A 26,948-nucleotide genomic window follows, 5' to 3' on the forward strand; every position below is an offset into this window, starting at 1 on the left:
CAAGTTTAGTTCAGATTTGCCGGCTGCCACTGAACTGTGGAATTCCCTCCCTCTGGAGAATTGCCAGAGTTTGAGTCTGCATGTCTTCTGGAAATAATGTAAACAGTTTCACTTCAAACAGCTGCTGGTGGTAAAATGAGTGCTTAACAATTAATATATATGTGGAAAAAATAACTTGGTTAGTATCTGACACTGGTTCTTTCTTCACAATAAAATTAAAATGTCTTGAGAAGTTTTAAAAAACCCCAAAATGGTTCTTTTTAAAACGTCTGCAAGACATTTTAATTTTATTGTGAAGAAAGGACCAGTGTCAGATACTAACCAAGAACCATTTTGGTTCTTTTTACTGTTTGGGCTTTTTATGTCATGTAGCATGGAGAAATAAAGCGCTGGCAGGGAAAGCGGTTCTTTTTCCAACCTCTCCCCCAGTTCTTACTTTCAGTTTCCACTGAGTAGATCACACACCCGCCATTTTCTTCCCTCCTCAAGAGGCGGAAAAAATAAAAGTCTCCTGCTCTCTGCACAGCAAGCAGGAGACGTTTTCAAAGCGACTTCAGGAGAAATGTTGCTAGTTTGGTGTTTTCACTAAAAACCAGGTTGAGCTGAAATAAAACATCCTGAGGAGATTGGGGGGGGGGGGGGGCTGTGCAGAGTTCTTCTCCCAAAACATCTCAGCTCAACCATAACATCACTCTCTCGCAGCCTCATCTACCTCACAGGGCTGTTGTGCAGCTAGAATTGGTGTGCCATATATACTCGCGTATAAGTTGACCCGCATATAAGTCGAGGCACCCAATTTTACCTCAAAAAACTGGGAAATTTTATTGACTCGCGTATAAGTCGAGGGTGGGAAAGGTCCATCTGAGGCAGGGTGCTGAGCTAGCAAAGGAGCCACAGCTGGAGGAAAGGAGCGCCCCAGAAGCCTTTGGGAGGCTTTTTAAGGAGGGGTGAGGTGGGCGCATACAGGTCTGGGGAGAGGAAAAGTGGCTGAAGGCAGGAGAAAGTGAAGAAGAGAATGCCTCGTCCCCCTCCTGCTGGAGCATTGCCCTTTTAAGAACACCATAGAGACAGGCTGCCTCGAGCGGCAGCTTCCCTGAAGCCACGCTTTAGACTTAGAGCCTGCAAGAAAGAAAGCCTGAGTTAGTGAGGGGGACGAGGCTTCGCGACTTGCGAGTAAGCGCTGTGGCTCCGGGGGGGGGGCACGTATAAGTCGAGGGGGAAAAAGGCTGAAAAACTTCACTTATACGAGAGTATATACGGTATATGATACCTTAAGATTCCATATTATACAGAATAAACAGATCTCATCTTCATCATGACTTCTTAAAATAGATATCTGAAATAAGTAAACAAGCTTTTATATTTTAGCACTTATTTAAAGCAACAGAAGTGACATTGCTTTACCTTCACAGCAGCACACAGTGTTTAGTATTCACCTGCAATGAATCTTTAAAATTCTCCATTTAGTATTTAAGGGATGAACAAGGCAATTACAGGCTTCTTCCCTATATCTTGCTGGACGGAGGCTAATTACTAACCCAAGTTTGTCCGAACCAGTAATATGAGACTAGACGATTATTGCCACTAAGACTAATGAAAATCTGTAGTCACTTAAAATTAGTGCTTCAGAGCTAATTATAAATACAATGCACAACCAGATATTTCACAAAAACATAACCAACCTCCAAAAACACAGCTCTGAGTAAAACAGCTCATTGAACACTAAGGATCTGTCTTCTAGATGAGCATAAGCACTATCTATGTTTGTGAATCCATATCTTAAAAGAAGAAGAAGAAGAGGAGTTTGGATTTATATCCCCCCTTTCTCTCCTATAGGAGACTCAAAGGGGCTTACAATCTCCTTGCCCTTGCTCCCTCACAACAAACACCCTGTGAGGTAGGTGGGGCTGAGAGAGCTCCGAGAAGCTGTGACTAGCCCAAGGTCACCCAGCTGGTGTGTGTGGGAGTGGCGTAGTATGCTTTGTTTTAAGTAGGATGGTGGTAGCAAAACTCAGTCCTGCTCTTCTTCTACACACAGTACCAGTACATGTCACATATGCAGGGTTTATGTTATGCATGCTTGATACACACTGGCTAGACTAACTCCTATAACCTATCCAGGCCAAGGGCCCAAGTATTATTCAACGTGGGAACCTCTTTTAATTTATCATACATTAAATTTTGGGCTGTCTAGTTTTATTCCATTTCATCTTTTTGCTTTCCTGTCCTTTTTCCTTTTGCCAGCCAGATTTCCCCCCCCCCCCCCAAAAAAAAAAAATGATGCCAGACGTTAGAATAACCAATTTGGGAGCAGGAGAGAATCACCACTCGTTTTTGAGTTGCAACCCACTCACAGAACTTGGTCTCCAGCGAGTCCTGGTTGTGAAAAATGGTGGACGGGGCTTTACCACCACTAGGTTCTGGCAAAAGAACAAATGTGCATGGAGATCTGCCAAACACCCAATGAAGTCACATATCAGCAGTGGCGTATCTGCCCGGGCCATGGGGTAACCCATGTCTCCAGGCGCACGCCATCTGGTCATGGGGGGGGGGCGCAAAATCACCCCCCGACGTTACCAGACAGAGCCTCCCAGAGCCAAATTTAGCAAAGGCTCATTTGCATATTGATCAAAGGCTTATGGGAATGTTGTTCAAATGATCACCATAACTTGAAAACACAGTCCAAGGCTCTGACCTTGGATATCAGGAACGTGGCCCCATCCCCTTTTCAAGTTATTGTTGAAATGCTCACCATAACTTGAAAAGATAATTCAAGGCAGGACTGGGCCTGCTAAAAGCAGAAGGATGGGCCATGTCCCTGATCTACAGGAAAGCCAGGGGGCAGGACGGAGGGAGGCCCAATTCCACATGCTCTGTGGATGAAGGGGGGCTGGGGTGTTCCACACACACACACACACCCCGGGTTCCCTGGGGTGGGGCTCTTGGGGGGTGCCTGGAGGAGACTTTATCTCCAAGCGCTGTTTGGACCCCATAAGACTCTGCATATCAGGAAAATACTAGAATGATGTAATCCATCATTCAGCACCTGGCCACTACAAAAACTTCCAAGTTAGGATTGAGCAGTGATGGGATTCTGCTCCTTTGGTACATTCCCAGTTATTTATGCATTGATATACTACCTTCCACATTTTCCACCACATGTCACAAAATTAATCTGGAAGCTACTCAGCTACTGGACGCTTAGTGACAAACTACTGGCACCCATCTTGGGTTCCTTGCAGCCACACAGCAGCCAGGATGGGAGAGAGAGAGAGAAAGACAAAAAGACAGACAAAAAATGTGTTGTCAAAGGCTTTCACAGCTGGAATTGCTAGGGTGTTGTGGGTTTTCTGGGTTGTCTGGCCGTGTTCCGGTAGCATTTTCTCCTGAAGTTTCGCCTGATCCTCTGAAGATGCCAGCCACAGATGAAGGCGAAACGTCAGGAGAAAATGCTACCGGAGCACAGCCATACAACCTGGAAAACCCACAACACCCTAGACAAAAAATGGATTTGGAATACTGCCATTGGAAGAGGAAAGGCTCCTGCCTCCCACTACCCCCAGTCATCTTCCCACATGGAGACAGTGCTGGGGGAGTTATTTTTGAATTGTTGATGTCCAGAAGCAAAAACGGGGAAATAACTCTCCCGCAGTGTCGTTTCCACTCCAGAAAACAGCTTGGAGGGAAGGCAGGAGCTCTTCTTCGTTGGCAGTGGCATTCTAAGCCTGCTTGTGGCCCAGTGTTCCCCAACCTTTTCGAGGTCAGGGTACCCTTGACCTCACTCTTCATATCTCACGGTACCCCTGTCGCCACCCTCCACCTTCCCCTTCCATTGCCCCTGCTTGCCACACACCCTACCTTCCCCTCCCAGGGTGAAGGGTAGCACTGGGGGTGGTGGTGGCTGCTGACCTTGTGGCAGGCCCTGCCCCGTGGGCCAGCTCCATGTCCTTGCTGGCGCCGGTGGGAGACACCACAAAAATGAGAGGGTGGTGGTGGTAGTGTTGCCGTGGTACCTCTGGGACATGCTCACGGCACCCCAGGGTACCAGGGAACCCTGGTTGAGAATGGCTGTTGTGGCCTCTCTGTTTAAAGAAGCCACTGCCTTCAGCTAATGTGGGGAACCCAGATTCAGACATGTAGTTTGGCCCTCCCAAAATAGGGCCCCCGATCTTCCAGCATGATTACCTTGCACCACAAGCGCACATACCCCCAAGCTGTCTTGAGAAGAACTGGCGCTGGCATTCACGAACTGAAAGCTAATGAGATTCATACATACATACACCCAAAAGAAGTTGCTGTGGCTATCTTTCCCAAATGACCCAGCTGACAGAAAGAGACAAGTGGGCCAAGCTATACAGAGACTGAGACAGGATTATTGCATCGATGGTATTCCTGATAGGATACCTTGCCTCAGAGTAAAAAAAAAAAAAAAAAGCCAACCCTACAGATATATGGCACTCATAAATAACAGCACCTGGTTATAATTGCAGCCACATATGTTTTACAACATTATTATGAAGTGCCTTGTCAGGCGCATTTGATTTAGAGTGCCACAAAAGATGGAAAGAGCTCCGCAGCTGAAACAGCTTCGGCTGTAAATACCGAAGTGAAAAATTGTTACTCCTAATGAAGGGCATTAATAACATCCCCAAAGCATCAGGAAGAGTTAAAGTCCTGTTGATTATCCAGGGGAAACACACACGGGCTTAAAAAGAAAAGTTAATGGGCTACAAAACCAGCCCCTTACTGTTGTTTCCTACTCCACCCTCTTGCACCACCCCAAGGATGCTTTCTCCCCTCCCCCACCCCAGACTTCCAATTTAATCTGCAGAGATGCAAAGAGCCATCCATCCATCTTCCAGACAGCTCTCTCTTCTGGAGGCCTCTATTAAGACAGCTTCTCTCCCCCCCCCCTTCTCTTTTTTTTACAACAACCTTAGGGATGAACCAACACTTTGGTTTCTAGGCATTAGGACTCCCGAGCTCTAAAGGCAAAGCGGCATCCCCGAATTTAAGGGGCACGCATTCTGTTCGACGGGTTGGTGCAAGTAACATTCAGGAAAGAGAACATCCCTTAAAGGACACTAAGAGAAAGCAAATGGAAAGTGTGGGGCTGGCTGCATCATTCACTGCAGGACTGGCTGATTTCCCCTGTCACTGGGGGACCCCGGATCAAATCTATGACATGTAATTTACTTGAAAAATACAACCGTAGAGAGTTTTTATGTACTTCAGGAGCACCGCACCAGGGAACAGGTCATTTAATTCTACCCCACTTTTCCTTACTAGAAATGGTTCCCTTGGGTCATTGTTGGGGAGGGGAGGGGGCGGGGAGAGGCAGGAAACCATATTATGACCATCTTTTTTCCTCTATCAGTGCTTAAAAGATGTGGGGGGGGGGTAATAAGAGATCGGGAAAACACCATCCCTTCTCCAGCGCTGCAGACCTAATTCACACCAGTGGCTGAATATATATATATATCTGGTTCTGATGGCAGCTTCGGGTTCATATATATATATATATATCTGGTTCTGATATATATATATATATAGGATGTGAGGGCGATCTGGCTGCGACATCTGTCACCCCATTGATCGCCAGGGTTGATTCGGCTGATCTGGCTGGCTAGGCGGGTGTCCCCTACCTCCCTCACCGCTCCATGTGCGTCCCTCCCGAAGCTGCGCGCTCGGTGGAAGAGGACGACCATCCCAGATAGAAGGAGTGTACCGTTCTTCGGTCAAGGGTATATATATATCTGGTTCTGGTTCTGATATATATATATATCTGGTTCTGATGGCAGCTTCTTCAATGTCACATGAAATTTGGCCCCCAGAAAAAAAAAAAACTGCCTACTTTCATGTAGAATTCCATAGCAAGAGCCTTCTTTGTAACATACCTCCTTTGGAAAAGTATTTTGAGAGTGGCTAACAGGCTCAGCCTGTTACTCAACCTGCAAATGTAGTGATGATTGTTTTCCAACGCCGGCTGCCTTTCAGAAGTTGTGAGGGCAATACAATCAACGGTTTGGTTTAGTTTTTTAGATCTATAACCCGCCCTCTGCTTGCAGAGCCAGGGTGGAATACTGAATTGACAATGCAATACGATTTAACTGGAAGAAATCTGGAACCAACCACAGGTGAAGGAAAGCCCAAAGTCTTAATAGTGCAGGCCTGTTTCCCGTGCAAAAGGCCCTTGAATAATTCAGTTTTGTATAGTTTACAGAAAGGCAGGAAGGTGTTCGGAAAGGCAGCGGCCTGGTGCGTAAGCCACTGAAGTCTGCAATACATAAATTCCTGCTAAAGGGCAAGGTAACATTGGTTCAAATCTATCAATACCGTGTAAGCTGAAGAAGGTTTAGGTACCTACCTTGTAAGGAGATATGGCGAGAACGAAGCTGGATTGTCCTGTTCTGAAAACGCTGGCATGGAACCTCCCATTATCCAGAGACGAAAATACAAAAGAAAGATCACCTTTGGATAACAAAAAGAGATGCTGGCGTCAACACAGAGGGGTGTGTAACTTTTTGTGGCCAGCAAACAGGACAATACCTCATTTCTCAGAACATACTGGAGACTTGACGTGTGAGTATCCCTCCTAACTGCACATTCCTTTCTCCAGAGTTGCTCACCTTTGGTAGCATTTATGCATTATCGTGGGGCAGTCTCATACAGAATAAGTAATGCTGTGAGACACTTTATAGCGTAGTTTGGGGGGCAGGGGGAGGGAGCATATCCTGGAAACAGCATGGCCCATGTTAACGTGTTTCCCAACCCTGCCGGCATAAGCGGCAACTATGCTGGCAGGGATAGCAAACAGGGAAGCAGGCAGTGACCTCGGGCTACTCTCAGCCCTGACCCTGGCTAGTATTATGATGGAAAATCTCCAAGGAACACCATCAAGCTTTCTTCATAATTAGAAACTTGAGGTTTTTAAGAAAAGATCATTCGGGTAGCCCAGATATTTAATTCTGTCCTCAGTTTTAAATTCTGCACAACAGAAAAACTCTGTCTGAAGTGCAGCCTCACTTGATCACATCTGGCAACGACAGTTGGATCAGGAAAATTGAACAAAAAAGGAATTATAGTGTTGCACACCAAAGCTGCATGAATATCATTCAAATATATATTTTTTTAAACTGACTAACAGTAATCATGCAACGACATGTGCAACGCTATAATTCCTTTTTCAATCATTTTTCCTGATCTTTCCCGCTGGCACACTGATACAATATATTTGTTCTGAACGACAGTTGGATGACAGGCGCTTACAGTAGTATCTTGAAACTTCCACTTTTAGAGATGGGATTCCTCCAATTACCAGAAGCTGACAGCTAACTAAAAGAGAGTGTCCGTGCCATCAACACATTGTTTGCAACTCCTCTTGAGACGTCACTGCAGATGACCGATGAGCCATTCTTCTGGGCCTAGCCAATCAATTCTATGTTCATTTTTTTGCATTCACCGAGTAAGATAATAGCTATATCAGCTTACGCTTATCTTATGAGGAGACTGCTAGTGAAATAAAATGCATCTGGGGGGTGGTGAATAAAAGCATTTCAAAAGCCAATAGAAGAATTTCAGAAATTAATAATTACATAGGAAAGTACCAAGGTAGCCCTCTTCAAAAACGGTCTGGTGGTATACAAGAACTTCTGTTTGTTACTTGCAGTCAGGTACCTGAAATGTTAAAAAGATATCTATTAAAATAGTAACATTAGATAGTAGTTTATCAGCACTGGAGAAAAAGGAGCTGAAAATCCTATTTCAAACAATAAGCTTGATAGATCAGCCAGCACTTGGAAACAGGAAGAACTCCGACAAGCAAGAATGGAACAAGCTAAATGTCTGCCACACTGAGGACTGGAACTTCTCTGCACCTCCTATCATTTTCACTTCCTGGTTTCAACTTCTATGTTACAAATCTTATTGCAATAAATTGCCTGAATTACAATTACCTGAAAATTACAATGACTATGTAACATGAAAGTTTCATTCACAAAGTTAACCTCCTTCGAATTGGACGTTTCAAGAGACCCAAAACAATATCTGTAAAAGCATATCTTTTTTTAAAAAAAACACCTTTTTTAATACTGTTTTGCTTAGTTTCACTCTAGTTTGCTGTCCAGTTTAGCACCCGTTTTGGCTCTATTCAAATCAAAAGTTTTCTTGCTGGCTATGCAGTTCTTCCAATCATGCATCCCGATGATGTCATGGCACAATACAATCAGATGTGGCTATGGGATAACACCATTCAAACCAAATTACGGTGAAAACAAGACTTGCTCTGTTTATTCTGACCAAGAGAATGCTTCCTTCTCCTGCAACAGGTTCACTGAAGTATTAACAAAACAGTGGGCGAAGGAGGGAAGAAAAGGCCAAACAGAGGGGAGACATGCAGAACCTGAATGGGGTGGAGTGGGGGTTAGTCTTTGCAGAAGTCTCCTCTCTTATGTAACCTATAACTCATACCAGGAAGAAATCTTTCTGCAAACTGAAGCTTCGGCATAGTTTTTGAAAGGTAGCTACACATACTACTGCAGTAATCAAACCCAAATGCGTTCCAAGCAATGTTGTGCTACTGCTGTCCAAACATGAACAACAGGCTCACATTTCTTTGGATTTGGGTTACCATTCCCTTTGGAAGGACAGACAAAGAAGTATAAAGGATTCTTCTGCCTGCTTATATGGTGATTTTCTGGCTAGGAAATTGACATTTTGGGACATGACTGTCACATATGCTTCCCAGTTTGCTTATGGGCCCAATTCAAGGTGTTGTTTTTTTAATTGTGCTTTTGTTGCTACTTAGAAAAGAGAAAAAAGCCTTCTGTGGTGATAAAGAAACAGGGGAAAATGCCCATATGCAGTTGTGTAGTGGTTAAGAGCAGGTGTACTCTAATCTGGAGGAACCGGGTTTGATTCCCCACTCTGCTGCTTGAGCTGTGGAGGCTTATCTGGGGAATTCAGATTAGCCTGTCCACTCCAACACATGCCAGCTGGGTGACCTTGGGCTAGTCACAGTTCTTCTGAGCTCTCTTAGCACCATCTATCTCACAGGGCGTTGGTTGTGAGGGGGGAAGGGAAAGGAGTTTGTAAGCCCCTTTGAGTCTCCTACAGGAGAGAAAGGGAAGATATAAATCCAACTCTTCTTCTTCATATCAGTTGGAACTCAAATTCAGCAGCATAAATGGGAATTTCATCCACTGAACTGCAGATGTAAAGAGGCAGTCAGACTGTGCTATTCTGAGGCAAAAGGTAAAGCTGTGATTTGCACATTTCACACCCAGCTGACTGACCTGGTAACTCAGTTCAAACTTTTCACTTATGTCTTCTGATTTTTTTAAAGAGAGAGGTTACTCTCTTTTCCAGGTTGAAAAGGAAGAAAAAGTCAAAAGCAGTTTTTTCCCCACACTTTTGCTGCAGACAAAAAAACTACCTAGCAAGCCTTATAATGTGAAGGAAAGTCCGCTACCCTAACAAAGGAACAAAGGCAAAACCTGCCTGAGGTTGGATTAAAATTTAACCATCAAACAGAACATGGAAGCATTCCAGGATGCATTCCAGAAAGTGTGCTGTCTAATTAAAACATTCTTACAAACATCATGTTAAGAAACGTTATAACAAAATAAGACTCATACAACATAGAAAGCTGAATTACCTCAAGCCCTTTACATCTATTTATTCCTAAATGTCAGTAGATGATCCCGGTGTCCAACTCAAATGCCGAGCAAGTCTAAAAAGGGGCTAAATGCAGCACAAAGTCCCCCCCGCCCAGCCCCTACTGATATTGGTCTGACTACAATTCTCTTCTTTAAAAAGCCAACTCCAAAGGGGCTTCAGTATTTCACCTTGACTGTGATGTGAAGTCCCTGGAGGGAAAGTACAGCTGATTTAATTAATCTGAGTGCAGGTCCCTGACCGCCACGCCTTGTTTGTCTGCTCATCTAATGTGCCAGTAGAAAGAGCAGTCTCAAAAAACCCCTTTTTAATCAACAAAACCCATTAAAAGTTAGAGTGAAGCCAACTTTCCAGAACAAAGCCAACTTTTTTAGAGCCAGCGTGATGGAGTGGTTAAGAGCAGGTGGATTCTAATCTGGAGAACAGGGGTTGATTCCCCACTCTTCCACCTGAGTGGCAGAGGCTTATCCAGTGAATGTGTTTCCACACTCCTACATTCCTGCTGGGTGACCTTGGGCCAATCACAGTTCTTGGGAGCTCTCTCAGCCCCACCTACCTCACAAGGTGTCTGTTGTGGGGAGAGGAAGGGAAAGGAGCTTGTAAGCCACCTTGAGTCTCCATACAGGAGAGAAAGGTAGGGTATAAATCCAAACTCAAGTACCACCAAACACCTGATTACAAGCAATATGGAGGTTGCATTTACATGGCGAGAATTTGCTGCTTCCCCTCCACTATGAATTCTAAGAAATTTGCACTGGCAACAGAGCATCCACGTAGGAGGCTTCTGTGCAACTGTCTACATTACTGCTTGTCCTTCGTTTTTCCTTCCTTGTGTCAGGTGCATTTTTTTAAAAAACAACTACTGTTGTGCTATAACACAACAATGTTACATTGCTCTATTGCCAGGGACTCTAATAGTCCCTCAATTCCAAGCTTCCAATTGTTTTCAAATTAAATTTCCAGGTCATTTCATTGCGGTGACACAAAAGAAAAGACAATCTGGGAATTTCTCTTATATCTCTGCAACAGTAAGGGCTAGAGACTTGCTTCTTTCCCTTTTAATGAAAGCTGGAAATTCAGAACATCATTGGAGCATATTATTATAATGTTATAGCACTACAGTCAGCAATGAAGGAATAATTTCAGCAATGAAGGAATAAGAGGGGAAGTCCTCCTATGGATTAAAAACTGATTGAGAAACAGGAAACAAAGAGTGGGTGTAAATGGGAAGTTCTCACAATGGAGAGATGTCGGGAGTGGTGTCCCCCAAGGATCCGTTTTGGGACCAGTGCTCTTTAACCTATTCATAAATGACCTGGAAGTAGGGGTGGGTAGTGTGGTGGCCAAGTTTGCAGATGATACCAAATTATGTAGGATGGTGAGAACCACAGAGGATTGCGAAGAGCTCCAAGCGGACCTTGATAAATTAGGTGAGTGGGCTCAGAAATGGCAAATGCAGTTCAATGTAGCAAAATGTAAAGTGATGCACACAGGGGCAAAAAATCCAAACTTCACATACACGCTACAGGGGTCAGTGCTATCAGTCACAGACCAGGAAAGGGATTTAGGCGTCTTAGTTGATAGTTCCATGGGAATGTCAACTCAATGCATGGCAGCTGTAAAAAAGGCAAACTCTATGCTGGGGATCATTAGAAAAAGAATTGATAATAAAACTGCAAAGATTGTCATGCCCTTATATAAAGCAGTGGTGCGACCGGAATTGGAGTACTGTGTCCAGTTCTGGTCGCCGCATCTCAAAAAGGATATTGAGGAGATGGAAAAAGTGCAGAGAAGGGCAACGAGGATGATTGAGGGACTGGATACCAAATTATGATTAAGGCCCTATGCAGAATGACCTTCCTACTTACATATATGGGAATCTCTTTATGTCCCTCTTCATGTCCTCTCATGGTGGGACACCCTTTCAACCATACTAATAATATATCCTGTGAATCAGGTCTTCCATGCAAAACCACTGTTTGTGAGATTACTCTCAATCAAAAGATGGAGGAGAGATCATACTGGGCTTTCATGAGATATCGACAGAGAAACCCCTAAGCCTTGGGGTTGGTGGTATTCTTGCCTTAGAATTTTCTCCTGGCAGAAGGAAATATGGGAATGGAACTTTGGCATCAACGATTGATAACCTTTATGGAGCTTCTGTACTGGGAAGGCCAAGTATAAATATTTGGGTCATACGTCTGCCTCTACATCCAATCAACATGTCAATACTTCTGCCTTCTGAAGTTCGGACCCGCAGCCCCAATTCTTCAGCAATGGAGGCTGAAATTCACTACTCATACCACAGATCTACATCTGGGTATAGCTGTTCCTGCCTAGTCCCAATGCTCTGCCACCTCAAGGATCAATGTTGAAAAATGTTTAGCTGCTCACCATAACAACATGATAAACATTTTCCAAAATATTGTCGAAGGCTTTCACGGCCGGAATCACTTGGGTGCTGTGTGGTTTCCGGGCTGTATGGCCGTGTTCTAGCAGCATTCTCTCCTGACGTTTCGCCTGCATCTGTGGCTGGCATCCTCTGAAGATGCCAGCCACAGATGCAGGCGAAACGTCAGGAGAGAATGCTGCTAGAACACGGCCATACAGCCCGGAAACCACACAGCACCCATTTTCCAAAATGCATCTTTCACTGACAACACGTAATTTTAAAGGAAAATGGGAAAGGCAGCCACTGCTACTCAAATTAGCGCATGGAAAAACAAAACAAAACAAAAAATTTATACTAGAGATTTTCAGCTCACGCCCATGCCAATTTCCCCACCTGCCAATGTTTTCATAACTTAGTCACTTCCTTTTCTTAAAGGAAGGGGGTGGAGGAAGCCATTATCACAACAATCAATGAATGCAGAAAATGCTTAATAAAGCAAATATTTCTCTCACATAGTTCAAACAGGGGCCAAGACAGATATCTGGCAGCTCTGATTTCCTGAAAAGGAGAGTTCATTACAAAAAGAATATGACATCAGTGCTGCACCAAGGCCCTTTTATAGCTGAAGACAGCAGGGTAGGTGGTCCAATAAAATTCAAGACTGTGCAAGTTTACACGAGTGTTAAAAGTTGCTGGTACCAGATGGAGTTGCGCAAATCAAAACAAACTCCTCAGAAGACCAGACAGCTTGTCTTTGTTGAAAGGAAAAACCAAGACGCCCAACTCATATAAACAGAGAGGCTTGACAGACACTTGGAAGTTCAATCAGACAACAGTTTACTCCACATGGTCCATCTCTCAGTTAAGATTTCTGGATCAGGGTGGCAGACGCTGCTCTCCCCTCTTTCATTTTACCCCCACAACAGTTATGATAAAGAGATGCAAGATCCCTGGATAAACAGCTGATCCACAGACTATATAGATTATTTATTATTTTAAAGCATTCATTCCACTAATCCTGGAAAATAGGGCTGCTTTGGAAAGTGGATTTTATGGCATTATTCCCCTCCCTAAATCCCACCCTCTCAGTCTCTACCCTCAAATCTCTAGGAATGTCTGTAGTCAGAGTTGGCAGTACTATAGCCAGGTTCCCCCAGCAACCAGTGGGACACCCACCCTGCTGGAGGGGCCCTCACTGGAAATATAATTATGCCACCAGCAACAATAAAATACCCTGGGTGCCCAGAAGTGATGCGAGGGACAAGTAGGAATTTGGGGCAAAACACTGTGGTCTAACCACAGAGTTCTGTACAAGTGCCAGAGTGTCCCCTGGCAACATGACATCAATTCCAGGTGCATGGGGAGTGATGTCATCATTTCCCACCATTTCTACTCTCACTTGCCAATTGAGTGGCAGCAAGAAGTGACTGCTTGTGGTGGGGAATCCTCTGCCTCTGGCAGAATCTTGGAAACCTAACTCAGGGCCAAACTAAATGTGATGCTGTTCTCTGTTCCACCACAGGGATGCGGCCACCATTTGAAAATGAAAATTATTTTTAAATGCCATGAGTCCCGTATGTAGACATCAGACCAAATTTAAACTTCCCAGATCTAACCTTTACACAGCCTCCTGAACCTACAGAGATATAATGTCATATTAGTTCAGGAATTGTCGAAGGTTTTCACGGATGGATTCAACTGGTTGTGGTGGGTTTTCCGGGTTGTGTGGCCATGGTCTGGTGGATCTTGTTCCTAACGTTTCGCCTGCATCTGTGGCTGGCATCTTCAGAGATGTATCACAGAGGGAAATCTGTTACACTAACAGACTTCCCTCTGTGATACACCTTTGAAGATGGCAGCCACAGATGCAGGCGAAACGTTAGGAACAAGATCCACAGCCCGGAAAACCCACCACAACTAGTTCAGGAAGTTTGTTCTGTATCCTTGGGCATGCTGTGGAAAAGACCTATTCCTTTCTCCTAGTGACTCAGTATCACTACTCAGAGAAGAGCCCTAAGAGGTAGTGGTCAGTTATCGGATTAAGATTTGGCAGACCCTTATTCTGTCATGACTTTGGGTCAGACATGCACACATTAACCAACAATGTGTCTGTTGGGCACACTCTTTCAGCCTAACATGAGCTGGTTTTGAAAGAACAGCACGGGATCAGTTCTTTTAACTAACTTCTTTTAAAGCTCACTTCTTTTAAAGCTCACTTGAGGAGCAAGAAATAACTACCTATTTGTGAAAGAACCAAAATACAAACTGAAGTTAGACTGAACCAGAAACAGCTTGGCAGGGAAGGCATGGGATGCTCACGCAAGGCATTCTTTCTCTAGGCAGAAAGCCGACATGCCTTACAAGATACAAATCAAACAGAGAACACCATCCATGTGTGACAATCTACTACTCAGAAGCTGTTGTATTCAATGGGACTAATTCCCAAGTATGTGAGAAAAGGATGGAACTTTATCACTCACTGTGTTGGTATTTAGGCCCACTGCACAGCATCTTTAAAAACAGCTATTCCCAGCTTCTTTCTATCAGGGAATGTGGTTAACATTTCAGTAAATCCAGTATTTCATTCCATTTGAGGTCTTACTTTCAAAGCTGTTTAAGTTCTCACTAATTTCACAGGGACTTCAGCCAAGAGTCAAAATTTCTGAATAAATTCCCTATAGACAGCAAAGCTATCCGATAGTGATCCTTTCACAGGAACTGCAACTTATTAAGAATTCTCTTTTCCTTCTAGTCCCTGCAAAATGTACATTAAAGCCAGAGATTCTTCACAGCAAACAGTACACAGAGATAACAAGACAGCCAAAAAAAAGACCTTTTCACACAAGGTCAGAAAATATGCGACACAAAGAGCAAACTGTGTGTTTTCCCCCTGCTGTTCCATTCATCAACAAGATGCACAAATCCTTTTCTCTTGCAAATGCCTTGAGGGTGCAGAACTAGATGAAGCACAGGCGAAAAGCTTGCTCTTTAAGCTTATATGGCAGAACTTGCACAGAAAGATGCCTGTGTGGAACAGGGGAAGAAAAGATTTCCTCCTCATGCCAAGCATCCCACCAACTGTCTACCAGCTGGTCAAACAAGGCTGAGTAGGATTAGAAGCCCCTCGCCATTTGCACAGAGCCGGGGGGACCAACTGCAAATTATGACTTTGGGGGTTTCAATCTGCTCTCTTCCTTTCCTAAAAAACATAATCATGTGTTCCAGAGAGAAGACTTTATGGGTCACCCCACAACACACAAGCTGAAGCTAGCCTGATCTGGGCAGATCTCAGGGTCAACCCCTGGCCCCTTCCGCACACGCAAAATAATGCGTTTTCAAACCACTTTCACAACTGTTTGCAAGTGGATTTTGCTATTCCGCACAGCTTCAAAGAGCACTGAAAGCAGTTTGAAAGTGCATTATTCTGCATGTGCGGAATGAGCCCCTGGTAACTATTTGGTTGTGACATGGAAACAGGCAACGGCAAACACCTCTGAACCATCTCATCTCTTGCCCCTTCAAAACCCCACCAGAGCTTCATGAATCAGATGTGACTCAACGGCAAACGCACTCAGAGATTGCATGGTACCCTGTGCCAGCCAAAATTCTCTCTCCCTCACAAATGTTATTCTGCAATCTTTACGCTTTCTAGCATTTAAAATCAGTTTGAAGAATTCCTCTGAGTCAGGTGTTCTGAAATGAGCCCAGGTTGTGCCTGGGTGGCCAGCATTTTAGGGAATGGTGATGCTATTTTTAGTGCTTCGGATTACTACAATCCAGATGTGTGGCCGTTTCAGACCCGGGTTAGCTATGCAGCCTAGATTGCAGCCTTCTTGAAATGTGCCAAGGTATGTACCTATGGAGGGAGGGTAATTAGTTTCCCCTGGTTCTTCATGTTTCCAATTGAATACTACAGTTTCCAACAGCTAAGACAAGGGGGCAGGACTCAACAGCTCTGCATTATCTGTTCCAGGGAAAATCCTCAAATATTTAATCCTCCTTAAAACCTTCCTCAGTTAATGGCAACCAGCCATCCCAAAGGCACCTGCAGCACATTAGGAAACCAGTCTTAGAGTAAATATAAAGGGAAGAACAACAAGTTGTGTTTCCAAACCCACCAGTTTTCCATTACAAGGTTTGTCCTTCCTCCTGGATCCCAGGTTCCAATCCAGAAATCTGGCATTATGCACAGTCCTAGATCCCGGCTATCACTGTGTGCCAGACTCTACTATCTGTAGCCCAACCACCAAACCCATATATTGCCAGGACTTTAAGTAAGCCTACAGCCCTGTATTGGACAAAGGCTCCTCTGCAGAATGAATGAACAATGTACTAGAACTAGGATTACTGAAATCTGAATAGACGTAGCATATTAGGCGTGATATATAGTATGAATGGAATGGAGAAAAATGCAATTACACAATAAAAACAATAAAACAACAATAGGGTAACACATGCAGCAAACTGATAATGCATCCTTATGCAGACGGTATAATCCACAGTTCCTTTCCCTGTGAATAACTACATATCTAAACAGCTGACTTTAATTAACAGACTCCAAAATGCTAAAATCAAATCATTTCTGCAACTCCGAATTCACAAATCAGCTCTTTCCAAAAAGACTGGGAGGGATAAGCTGGGAGTTGGGTGGGAGTCTGGAAATCTTGTTCAGCTGCCGGAACAGTTGGCAAAGTACTCCGAACTAGCTCTCCAGACCCCAAAGCATCTCTTTACTTCCCACACACTCTCAACACCAAGGAAAATAGGCTTCATTTGCAAAACAGAAATTATGTGGATTCAGGTTAGAAAGAAACGATGTTATTAAATATTTACTGACAAGATAAGCAGGGCTGAAGATGTCTAGGCTAGCGGCAGCCTTCTGCTACGGCTCTAAAACGAAATGAATTCTACACTAAATTGTACACAGCCGTCACCCCACGCCATCTGCTTTTCTCCACTAAGACACAATCATATGAGCAGTTTATTTAAGCCTGGAGTGGGCACTGAGACCACACACAGAAACAAGAATAGACTCCTGTCTAAAAATTGGGATTCTTAATAAAGACAGTAGGTGAAAATGTTTTGTCCTCCATCTTTGGTTGCCACCTTTCTGTACAGTAAGAAGTGTCAAAGTGGCTTACAACTGCCTTCCCTCTCCCACTCCCACAACAGACACCCTGTGAGGTAGGTGGGGCTGAGAGAGTTCTGAGAAAACTGTGACTAGCCCAAAGGCGCCCAGCAGACTTCACATTCAAGCCGACAGCCAATTTTGAAACAGGAGCCTGTTTGCTGTCATCAAGATTCAGCCAAAGCAGAGAACTGCTGCAAAGAAAATGAAAAACCTTTTAAAATTTTAAAAACCTCCCCTCAAGATGTTTTAGCAAACAGCGACCCGCATGCATAGTTTTCTACAAGACCCCAGTGCCTCAAAATCAGTGACTTGTGTGACATTTATTCTTTTTCAGTCTCTTGAACATAACAAGAGGAAATAGAGATTCATACAGACCAGAAACAATATACCTAAAATTATCAGTGCTACACTATTCAAGGTTCAAATGTTATGCCAAAGTGATTTTTTTGGGGGAGGGGGGGCACACAAGCATCCTTCAAGAGCCTAATGGCCTCTTTTAATTTATACACAAAGATGCAGGTAGGAAGGACTGCTATTTGATCAACTGCCAAAATCACAATGAACACTCATCAGATGTTCCAATACTAGCATGCAAGGTCAGTAGGAGAAACAGGAAGTTGGAAATTTAAGTGGATCTCCTGACTAAATGCAAAACTCACATGTCAATTTTGCTCAGAAATCAGATTCTTGCCTCTTCCTCCAGGAAGTCTCATGGTCAACTGGCATAAATTACCAAAGTTTACAGCATTGCCTGACTGGACCTGGGTACAGTTATAGGGGTGCCATCTACCCAACTTGCAGCCCAGCTAAACTGCAGTTTGAACACATCTCGGTGCAGTTTTTCTGAGCTCAGCCATTTCAAATAAAGGGGAAGAAATTCTACGGCAAGATTACTACAGCATTTCTGGTGACTGCCACTGACAGGTGGCTCCAGGAATTGTGACGAACTCTATGGTAAGAATCTGCTATAAGTACTTGAGGCCTTATTTATGTTTTAGAATTTTCTCCCTGGGATGATAGTGCCCCTCCTTTGCCCCCAGTTTCCACCCAATGATCAGCTGAGCATTGGCAAGCAACAGCTATAATTGATCTGGAGGTTTCCCACCATAAGCAGGTAAATTGGAAACCTATGAGCAGGTGTAACATCCAGGTCTGTTGGCACAACAGGTGATTTAATGTTGGAACAGCAGGCAATACAAGCATGTTTAATTCCAAATGAAGAAAAGGGGACCATAGCCCAGCAGTGGGGTACATGCTTCGCACAGATGAGGCCCTAGAGTTCATCTCTGGCATCTCCAGGTAAAAGGAACTCAAGCAGCAGTGTCATGCCCCCACAAAGGCTTTTATTTCCCCATTAAGCTTCAGTTTCCCCATAGTTAACCAGGGTTTAGTTCATTGTTAAGTCTTCTAAGTCTTCTGTTTTAGTTAACCCCTGTCCCTTTAAGATATTTCCCAAGAGGCAGTCTTCCTTCTTTACCCAGCAATCCCCTGTTTTAGCTCTAGCCAGTCAGAGCGAAGTGCCAAGGGTAGCTGGAGACTGGAATATTCGTGACGTATATGGTGGTCCATAGAGCACAAGTTAAGGTTAACAGCAATTAGAACCAGTCAAGGACTGAAAGAACTGAAAGGAAGCAAGACACAGTGGACTTTCTTGAAAGCAGCCAAGAGAAGACACAGTCTACAGCTTCAGATCTGCTCAAGACAAGCAAGTACTCTGATTTAGACAGACCCAAGGGAGGAGTTAGGGTCTTGATTCTCTTAAGTAATAAACCTATTGTTGAACTGTTGAACCTGGCTTGTGTCTCCCCCACTCTGTCCTAGCCAAGTACAGGGCACCAAAAACAGATTCACCGGGGGGGGGGGGGGCAGAACAAGCAGGTCTTGGGGAAACCCTCTAGTTTATATTCTCTTCTGTGGTTGCAGAGTTTTAGAATTAGGCCGTGTTTGGAAAAACTACACGTCTCATCAAATAGCTTTCGACAATGAACCGCAATTGTTTGGCTCTTGGCTTCCAAACAGGGCTGATGCAAAACCTGAAAGCTATTTCCACAGATATTGTTTAAAATGAAAGTCCTCCCTATTTTCCACAAACCATTATCCACTCCAGGAGCAGCTAAATGGAAGGCAGTGCCAAAGTCGTTAGGAAAACAGACTCTTCCTGTCCAGAAAGAAAGCTCTAATCTGACATTCTGATCTATCAAACTCACTTACTCAAGTCAGATGAAATGCCCGGGCTTCTCAAGAGATGCCTGAAGGGTACTCCAGAACAGCAAGAGATCCCCCTCCCTTCTTTTCATTTGGAAAAACTCTGCTGTCTTTATAAACAGTTTTGAGAAAGATTTCCTTCCTTTTAAAAAAATTACAGATACAATTCCATTCATGACCTTGGAAGAGATAAAAGTGATTCATTCGTGGGATGGGAGATTTAGCTTCTCGAAACTTTCTGGTTTTGCAGTAAAATAAAAGATCCATCAAGTTAGCAATAACCTGGTAAAGTTTGGAAAGAAAGCGACCCAAACTCTAGAAACTTAATGCTGCCTTTGGTCTTACTACCACTGTCAAGATTATCAGCTTATGCCAGGACTTTTGACATGAAGAACTAACAGTTCACTCCCAGCAATAATCAGTTATATTTGCTCCTCCTCCTTCCCATTTATTCAGGCCCTTTGGATTTAGAGGTTTAAAACTTGGGGGGTTAAAGTGGACTACATAACTTCAAATGGAGCAGGAGGAAGCACATTTCTGAATGTTCCCTTATGCAACAACAAGAACACCTTGAACGCCTGTACAAAATTTAGCACAACCATGTACAAGTTCAGCTCAAACTTTTCTGCCTGATAGACTCCCTGGTTTACTTGCTGGAATTTTTCTTTCTTTTTTATCAAAGGACAATCCCTGGATACCTTCACTTGAAGCATGATGCTGAAGCTCTCAGTCCAATTCTACTATTTTTTTAGTAGAACAGGAAGGCTGACTTTCCCCCATTGCTTATCCAAGTATATATTACTGGCTGAGTTATACTCAGTGGGCCCAGTTAATTAATTTATTTTTAAAACATGCAGGGGGCATCTTATTTTTCTATTCCCCCACTATTTCCTCTTTTCTTTCCCTGAAAGACCCCACAGCCTTCCCAAATTCCCCGATTTCTTCTGTCTCGATACATTATTTACTTCATTTATACTTGCCTTTCTCCACAATGGGGACCCAAGATATTTCTCCACGATGGGGACCCATTGGTTACTGGTCGAGTTCCGAATCATTTTCAAGGTGCTGGTGTTAACCTTTAAGGCCTTACGCGGCTTGGGACCCTCGGACCTGCGGGACCGTCTTGCCCCTTATGTCCCGAGTCGGCCACTGCGCTCGGCAGAGGCCAATCTGCTGGTGGTCCCTGGCCCCTCAATGATGCGGCTGGCCTCCACTTGGGCCAGGGCCTTTACAGCCCTGGCCCCTGCCTGGTGGAACGCTCTTCCTCCAGCTGTCCGGGCCCTGCGGGACCTCAGTGAGTTCCGCAGGGCCTGTAAGACCGAGCTGTTCTACCAGGCCTTTGGGGAGGCCAGCCGCTGATTGCCCCCCTTTTTTATAACATCAGTGGACCCTGCCGTCCCCCCTCTTCAGCCACGAGACGCCATCTATTGTATTGTGTTTTTGTAATTAGAACGCTGTGTTTTAATGGGGTTTAGTTTTAATATGTACAGAGCCATAATTTAATTATTCCTGGTTGTTTGTTGATTTTATTTTGTGCTCTGCTTGTATATTCTGTGTTCACCGCCCTGAGCCCTTCGGGGGAGGGTGGTATACAAACGTAATAAAAAATAATAATATAATAATCTTCTCAGACATTTTCTGTTCACAACCACCCAGTGAGGTATTTTGCATTGACACTGTGTGACTGGCCCAAAGTCACTCAATGAACCTCCATGGCAGAGTAGGGATTCAAACCTGAATCTCCTAGATCCTAGTATCAAACTTTAACTCCTTCAGCACATTGAAAAACAGCCAGGTGTCAGGCCAGTCATGTGATATCAATTTTCTGGTGGCTGGTATCAGACCTGGTACCAATGGGTCCCTCAAAGGTCAAAACAGCCTTGGCAAGGGCCTGTCCCACCCCCTGCTAAGAGTTGAAATCCTGTCAAAAACCAATACTGTTCTGGTTGCCTCACAACAACTACTGAGGGCATCTGCTTCTTAAAGCTACAGGTGCTGCTTTTATTAAGTGTGGTGGTGGTTACCTCCCTCATTTATTATTTTAAGATCTCAATTTTTTCTGTAAGCCTTGGGTTATTCCTCAGACTTATAGAAATATCTGCCCTGTCTGATTATTATTATTATTATTATTATTATTATTATTATTATTATTATTATTATTATTATTATTATTATTATTATTATTATTATTATTATTATTTGTTTGTTTGTTTGTTTGTTTGTTTGTTTGTTTATTATACCGCCCTATCCCCGAAGGGCTCAGGGCGGTGAACAATATAATGGCTTCAGTCTCTGCATTTAAGTATCCACATATTTTGCCATACTGAGAATCAAATATATTGATGATGGAAGACTTGCCACTACTTGCAGGGGCCATCTTGTCTCCCCTCCCCCACTAATTCCTCTTTCCTTTTGCTGCGAGTCTCCAACCAACCAACCAACCAACCAACCAACCAACCAACCAACCAACCAACCAACCAACCAACCAACCAACCAACCAACCAACCAACCAACCAACCAACCAACCAACCAACCAACCAACCTTTTATTTGCACCCCATCTTCAGCCATATTTATTTACTTCATATATACTCTGCCTTTTAGCTTTAAAAAGGGCTTGGACAGATTTATGGAGGAGAAGTCGATCTATGGCTACCAATCTTGATCCTCCTTGATCTCAGAGTACAAATGCCTTAGCAGACCAGGTGCTCAGGAGCAGCAGCAGCAGAAGGCCATTGCTTTCACATCCTGCATGTGAGCTCCCAAAGGCACCTGGTGGGCCACTGCGAGTAGCAGAGTGCTGGACTAGATGGACTCTGGTCTGATCCAGCAGGCTAGTTCTTATGTTCTTTCTCCACACAAAGCAGCTGATGTCCTTCATGACTACACTGCAAGAATCATGATATTAACTGGGAAGCACTCTTCACAAACCCTCCGAAAAAGCAGATTGCTACAACTGCTCATTCTTCTTCTCACCATCATCACTCACTTGCTGGAAGATCAAGAAGGCATCAATTGCATGGAAGACAGCTGGCCTAGGGAGCATCTATCCAACCAGACACACATGCACTCTTTCCTATTCATGTGATACACCTTAATCAATGTCTACCAAATTTATTGTGGCAGGAACTTTCAGAGACAAGATACTACTCAGATGGGGCTGAAGCCCAGTGGAAGAATACCTGCTTGGCATGCAGAAGTTCCCAAGTCCAGTTCCTGACATCTCCAGTTAAAAGATAGCAGCAGGTGATGTTAAAGGCCACTGTCCAAAACCCTGGGGAGTCATTGCCTATCAGAGTAGACCAGGGGTCTGCAACCTGCGGCTCTCCAATTGGCCATGCTGGAAGGGCTGATGGGATTTGTAGTCCATGAACATCTGGAGAGCCACAGGTTGCAGACCTCTGGAGTAGACAATACAGATCTAGATAAAGCAATAGTCCAGCTCAGTAAAAGATAGCTTTATGAGTTCATGAATGTAACACACACACATGCAAAGAGTTGCTGGAAGACCAACGAAGCATAAAAACATTTTTGCATCTGCAAAAACTATACAAACCATGAAAACATTCCAATGGCAGAAAAGGATTCCTCTCTAAACCAGAAACTCTGTGAAGTTCAAGCCCAGGGCAAAAGCTTCACGCTAAACGTTCTGCATCTTTTTAGAAATTTTCCTGTTGTAACACACTGATAATGCTGCGCCTGATAGATATGTTTCGCTTCATTAACAAAAGAATCTACAGCAAGCCACACAGGTGCTAAAGCCATGCGGCAAGTTACAGGAATTGAATGGAACCATCACAACATCCTCGTTCCAGTTCTTAATGACAGAACATCAATAAAGTTCCCAGGTTTAATGCAAGCACACACACACACAAAAATGTTGGCACGCAGATTGCCGCCTACTGTTTCTGGTATTCACTGGGAGGAATACAGAAAGTACAAGATATTCTGCTATCCAATCCAACAACAATTGTGCCTTTCGGCAGAAAATTGGTTGATTCTGGCATTGATTGAAAGGGATACTAGACAAGCTCAGACAAGCAAGTCTTTAATAAATGTACAAACAGCTCTTAGATTGAACAGATGCAGTAGCTTTTCTGTAATAGGAGGGAAAATGAGAAGCAAAGAAAAGAAGTCACAACTTCTTAGGGCTTGGTGGCTGGCATCTGGCTAATCAGCTGTTACAAGGTAGCTACATGCCAGTTTCATACATTAATGGTCTTCAGTCACCCAAATAATCAGGAGATTCAAATAAATTGGGTGCAAAGAATATGTTCGACAAACCTGTCTTCTAAGCTGCTGCACTATTGATTCATACGTAGAATCCACAGCACCAGTATACCAAGACTACTTCCCAGCCTCTGGCACAACTACCATGTTTCCCCAAAATTAAGACAGGGTCTTATATTAATTTTTGCACCAAAAAAATGCATTAGGGTTTATTTACGGGGTAGGACTTATATTCGGGGAAATACGGTACCTTCACAATTAATCAAGGCGGACTCTCAGCAACCTGTTACTTCCCCTGTCAGGTGTGACACAAGCTGCATCCTCATTGGCAGGGAGCACAGGGCATTGTCTGCTATTGTGATCTGTAACTACCGGTAGGGCTTATTTTTGGAGGAGGGCTTATATTTTTTAACATCCTCCAAAAATCATGAAAAATCATGATAGGGCTTATTTTTGGGGTAGGGCTTATTTTCGGGGAAACGCGGTATGCCGTACAAAGAGAGTTGTGTCACTCTTGGATAGAACAGGTTATTTTCCATCTCACATGCATGATACCAACTCAATCTCTTTGGTTTTCTACCAAAGTCAATAATGCAGTTGTACTTGTTTATAGCCAATACTCCAGACAGGGGATAAGTGGTTTTTAACTACTTTCTATTTCCAAGGCGCTAGATACATTACAGCCCAGCACAGATGCACCCAATGCTCTATGCAGCTGTGCATTTCCAGAAAAATCAGCAAAGGCCAGATGTTTTCAAGGAATCTGTGAGAACACCCTTCAGCCCTACCCTTCCGATAAGCATCCAAGAAAATCCAGGGTTCCACAGAGACTGAAAAACATTACTCTGGATAAAGGTCAACCCAATACCTAGTATAATTTTAACCTGTAGAGCCCAATTTTAACCAAAGGGATGTGTAATGGTATGGTATAGCCCAGTGATGGCGAACCTTTTCAAGACTGAGTGCCCACATTGCAATCCAAAACCCACATATTTATCGCAAAGTGCCAACACAGCAATTTAACCTGAATACTGAGGTTTAAGTTTAGAAAAAACGGCTGGCTCTGAGGCGTGCGTTACTCGGGAGTAAGCTTGGTGGTAGTCGGTGGCTTTGCTTTGAAGCAACTGTGCAATCTTCCAACTGGTGAATCCGACCCTAGGAGGGTTTACTCAGAAGCAAGCCCCATTACCAGCAACTGAGCTTACTCCCAGGTAAAGGATCGCGCCTTAGTTCTTCGCATGAAAATCAGTGTGGTTTAACAGCGCTTAACAGGGTTACCTACACTGCTTCCCCAAAACTAGGTCTTAAGTTTAATGCTAATAATCGAGCCCAGTGGCCCAGGCCAGCCTAGATGTGTGTGTGTGGGGGGGGGGGGGGGGGGGGGGACTCTGTTTGCACGTGCCCAGTTCATTGTGAAAGGGCTGTGAGTGCCACCTCTGGCACCCGTGCCATAGGTTCACCACCACTGGTATAGCCCAATCTCAGAAACTACATAGGGTCAGAACTTGAATGGGGGACTGCCAAGGAAGACTCTTCAGTGGAGGGCAAACCACCTCTACTTCCCACTTGCCTTGAAAACTCATTGCTGAGGGCCAACGTAACTCAGTTGCCACTTGATGGCACATAAATACATAATCTTAACCAAGTTACTTACAGCATGCTCAGGAAGGCAGTTTCAGAGGACAACTTGAGCTTAAAACCCATAACTTTTAATGCCCACACCTCCTGTTCCCTTCCCAATATTTTCTATAGCAGTGCATGAAAGAAATTCTAAAGCACAGAACCAGCATGTCACTAAAACGAAGCGATTACTAATTGCTGTATCTCATTATCAGGATGTTCCAACTGCGTGGCTTTGATTTATCCAACAGTAATCATTTCTGCCTGCAGCATTATCTCCCATTAAAGTGAGAGCAAAGGATGAGTTTATGCAGCACTTTGCATACTATTTGCAATATGGTCTTTCTGCATGTCAATATTGTTCAGTCACTTGGGAATTTAATTTTTCTTTTGCACCCCCTCCGCCCCAAACTTTGAGCCAATCGTCTCCACACACCAGCTACTATGTTCCATGAGATTGGAAACAATTTACTGAGGCATTCAACTTTCTGCTGAACAACAACAAACAGGTTACACTTTTCAGCAAGAGGGCTAGAACAGCAGCAATATGTGGGCAGACAAATCAGATAAGATAAATATATGAAATTCAAGGCTGCTCCCCAGAACTCTTGAGAGACGGACCGGTTTATTTTCCTGCCTCACCGCCTGCTCTCCCCACCCCACAGCTGCAGCCAACCAGAACGCACGGAAACGTTGCCATGGAAAATGAAACTAAACCAGGGGCCGTGTGTAATCACCTGGAGTTCTTCCTCCCGGTCTGAATGCAATAACGGGCAGTCGGCGAAGGGAGAAACTGAGGCCCCTTCCGCACACGCAAAATAATGCGTTTTCAAACCACTTTCACAACTGTTTGCAAGTGGATTTTGCTATTCCGCACAGCTTCAAAGAGCACTGAAAGCAGTTTGAAAGTGCATTATTCTGCATGTGCGGAATGAGCCTGAGATAGAAACTTCTCAGTATGTATGATCCCGGTTTTCCCCCGGGATATTATGTCCATCCGGAAAATGCCTACAGTGACCTTTTGCCAGATTCAAGATTATTTCCATCAGCAACAAAAAGGACTAGAAATCTGGCCATCCTAGATGGGTGGATGGATAAAGACTACTTCTTGCAGGATTCCAAACAGCCAAGTACAACTCTCCTACAAGTACCAAACCTGTTTTCAGCTATGATAAAAGCAACCACCTTTGTATTCTGGCTTCACCTTGGCAAAAGTAAAAGGATTATTACGGTATTTACCATGCAAATGAATATCACCATGAAAGAGGGGGAGCATTAAAAGACTGCTGTAGAATCATCTTATTTACGGATCAGAGAGCTTACAACTATCACCCAGGCACTAAGAAATTCTGTCATCTCATTCACACTTCATAATTAACTGGCCTACCCAAAGGAGCTGATATGCTGTAGCGCTGAACTTTCCTTTCAATATTAGGAATGTCAACCAGGCTTCTCATTAGATCCTGACATTTCCAATCTCCAATCATGTAACACTTCACAGGCATTAAAATGATAATTGCCTTGATTTCTCCGCAGGAAAAAAAAAGTGAGAATAATAGAATCATAGAGTTGGAAGAGACCACAAGGGCCATCAACTCCAACCCACTGCTATGCAGGAACAGACAATTAAAGCACCCCTAACATATGATCATCCAGCCTCTGTTTAAAAACCTCCAAAGAAGGAGACTCCACCACT

At 43.9% G+C, this 26,948-nt stretch overlaps 1 protein-coding gene across 3 annotated transcripts in view; it reads right to left on the minus strand.

Moving 5' to 3' along the window:
• The window catches only part of TMTC1 (transmembrane O-mannosyltransferase targeting cadherins 1), a 174,689-nt gene that overhangs the window by 104,337 nt on the left and 43,404 nt on the right, over nt 1-26,948 (minus strand). For all 3 annotated transcript variants that reach the window (XM_048501224.1, XM_048501223.1, XM_048501222.1), the window contains 2 exons: nt 7,596-7,677; nt 6,368-6,471 (listed from right to left, as the gene is read on the minus strand). In XM_048501224.1, coding sequence (XP_048357181.1) covers nt 6,368-6,471; nt 7,596-7,677 — 186 coding nt within the window. The remainder of the gene's footprint in view (nt 1-6,367; nt 6,472-7,595; nt 7,678-26,948) is intronic.

This window comes from Sphaerodactylus townsendi, linkage group LG06, assembly GCF_021028975.2.
Source record: "Sphaerodactylus townsendi isolate TG3544 linkage group LG06, MPM_Stown_v2.3, whole genome shotgun sequence".
In the NCBI taxonomy this organism is placed as follows: domain Eukaryota; kingdom Metazoa; phylum Chordata; class Lepidosauria; order Squamata; family Sphaerodactylidae; genus Sphaerodactylus; species Sphaerodactylus townsendi.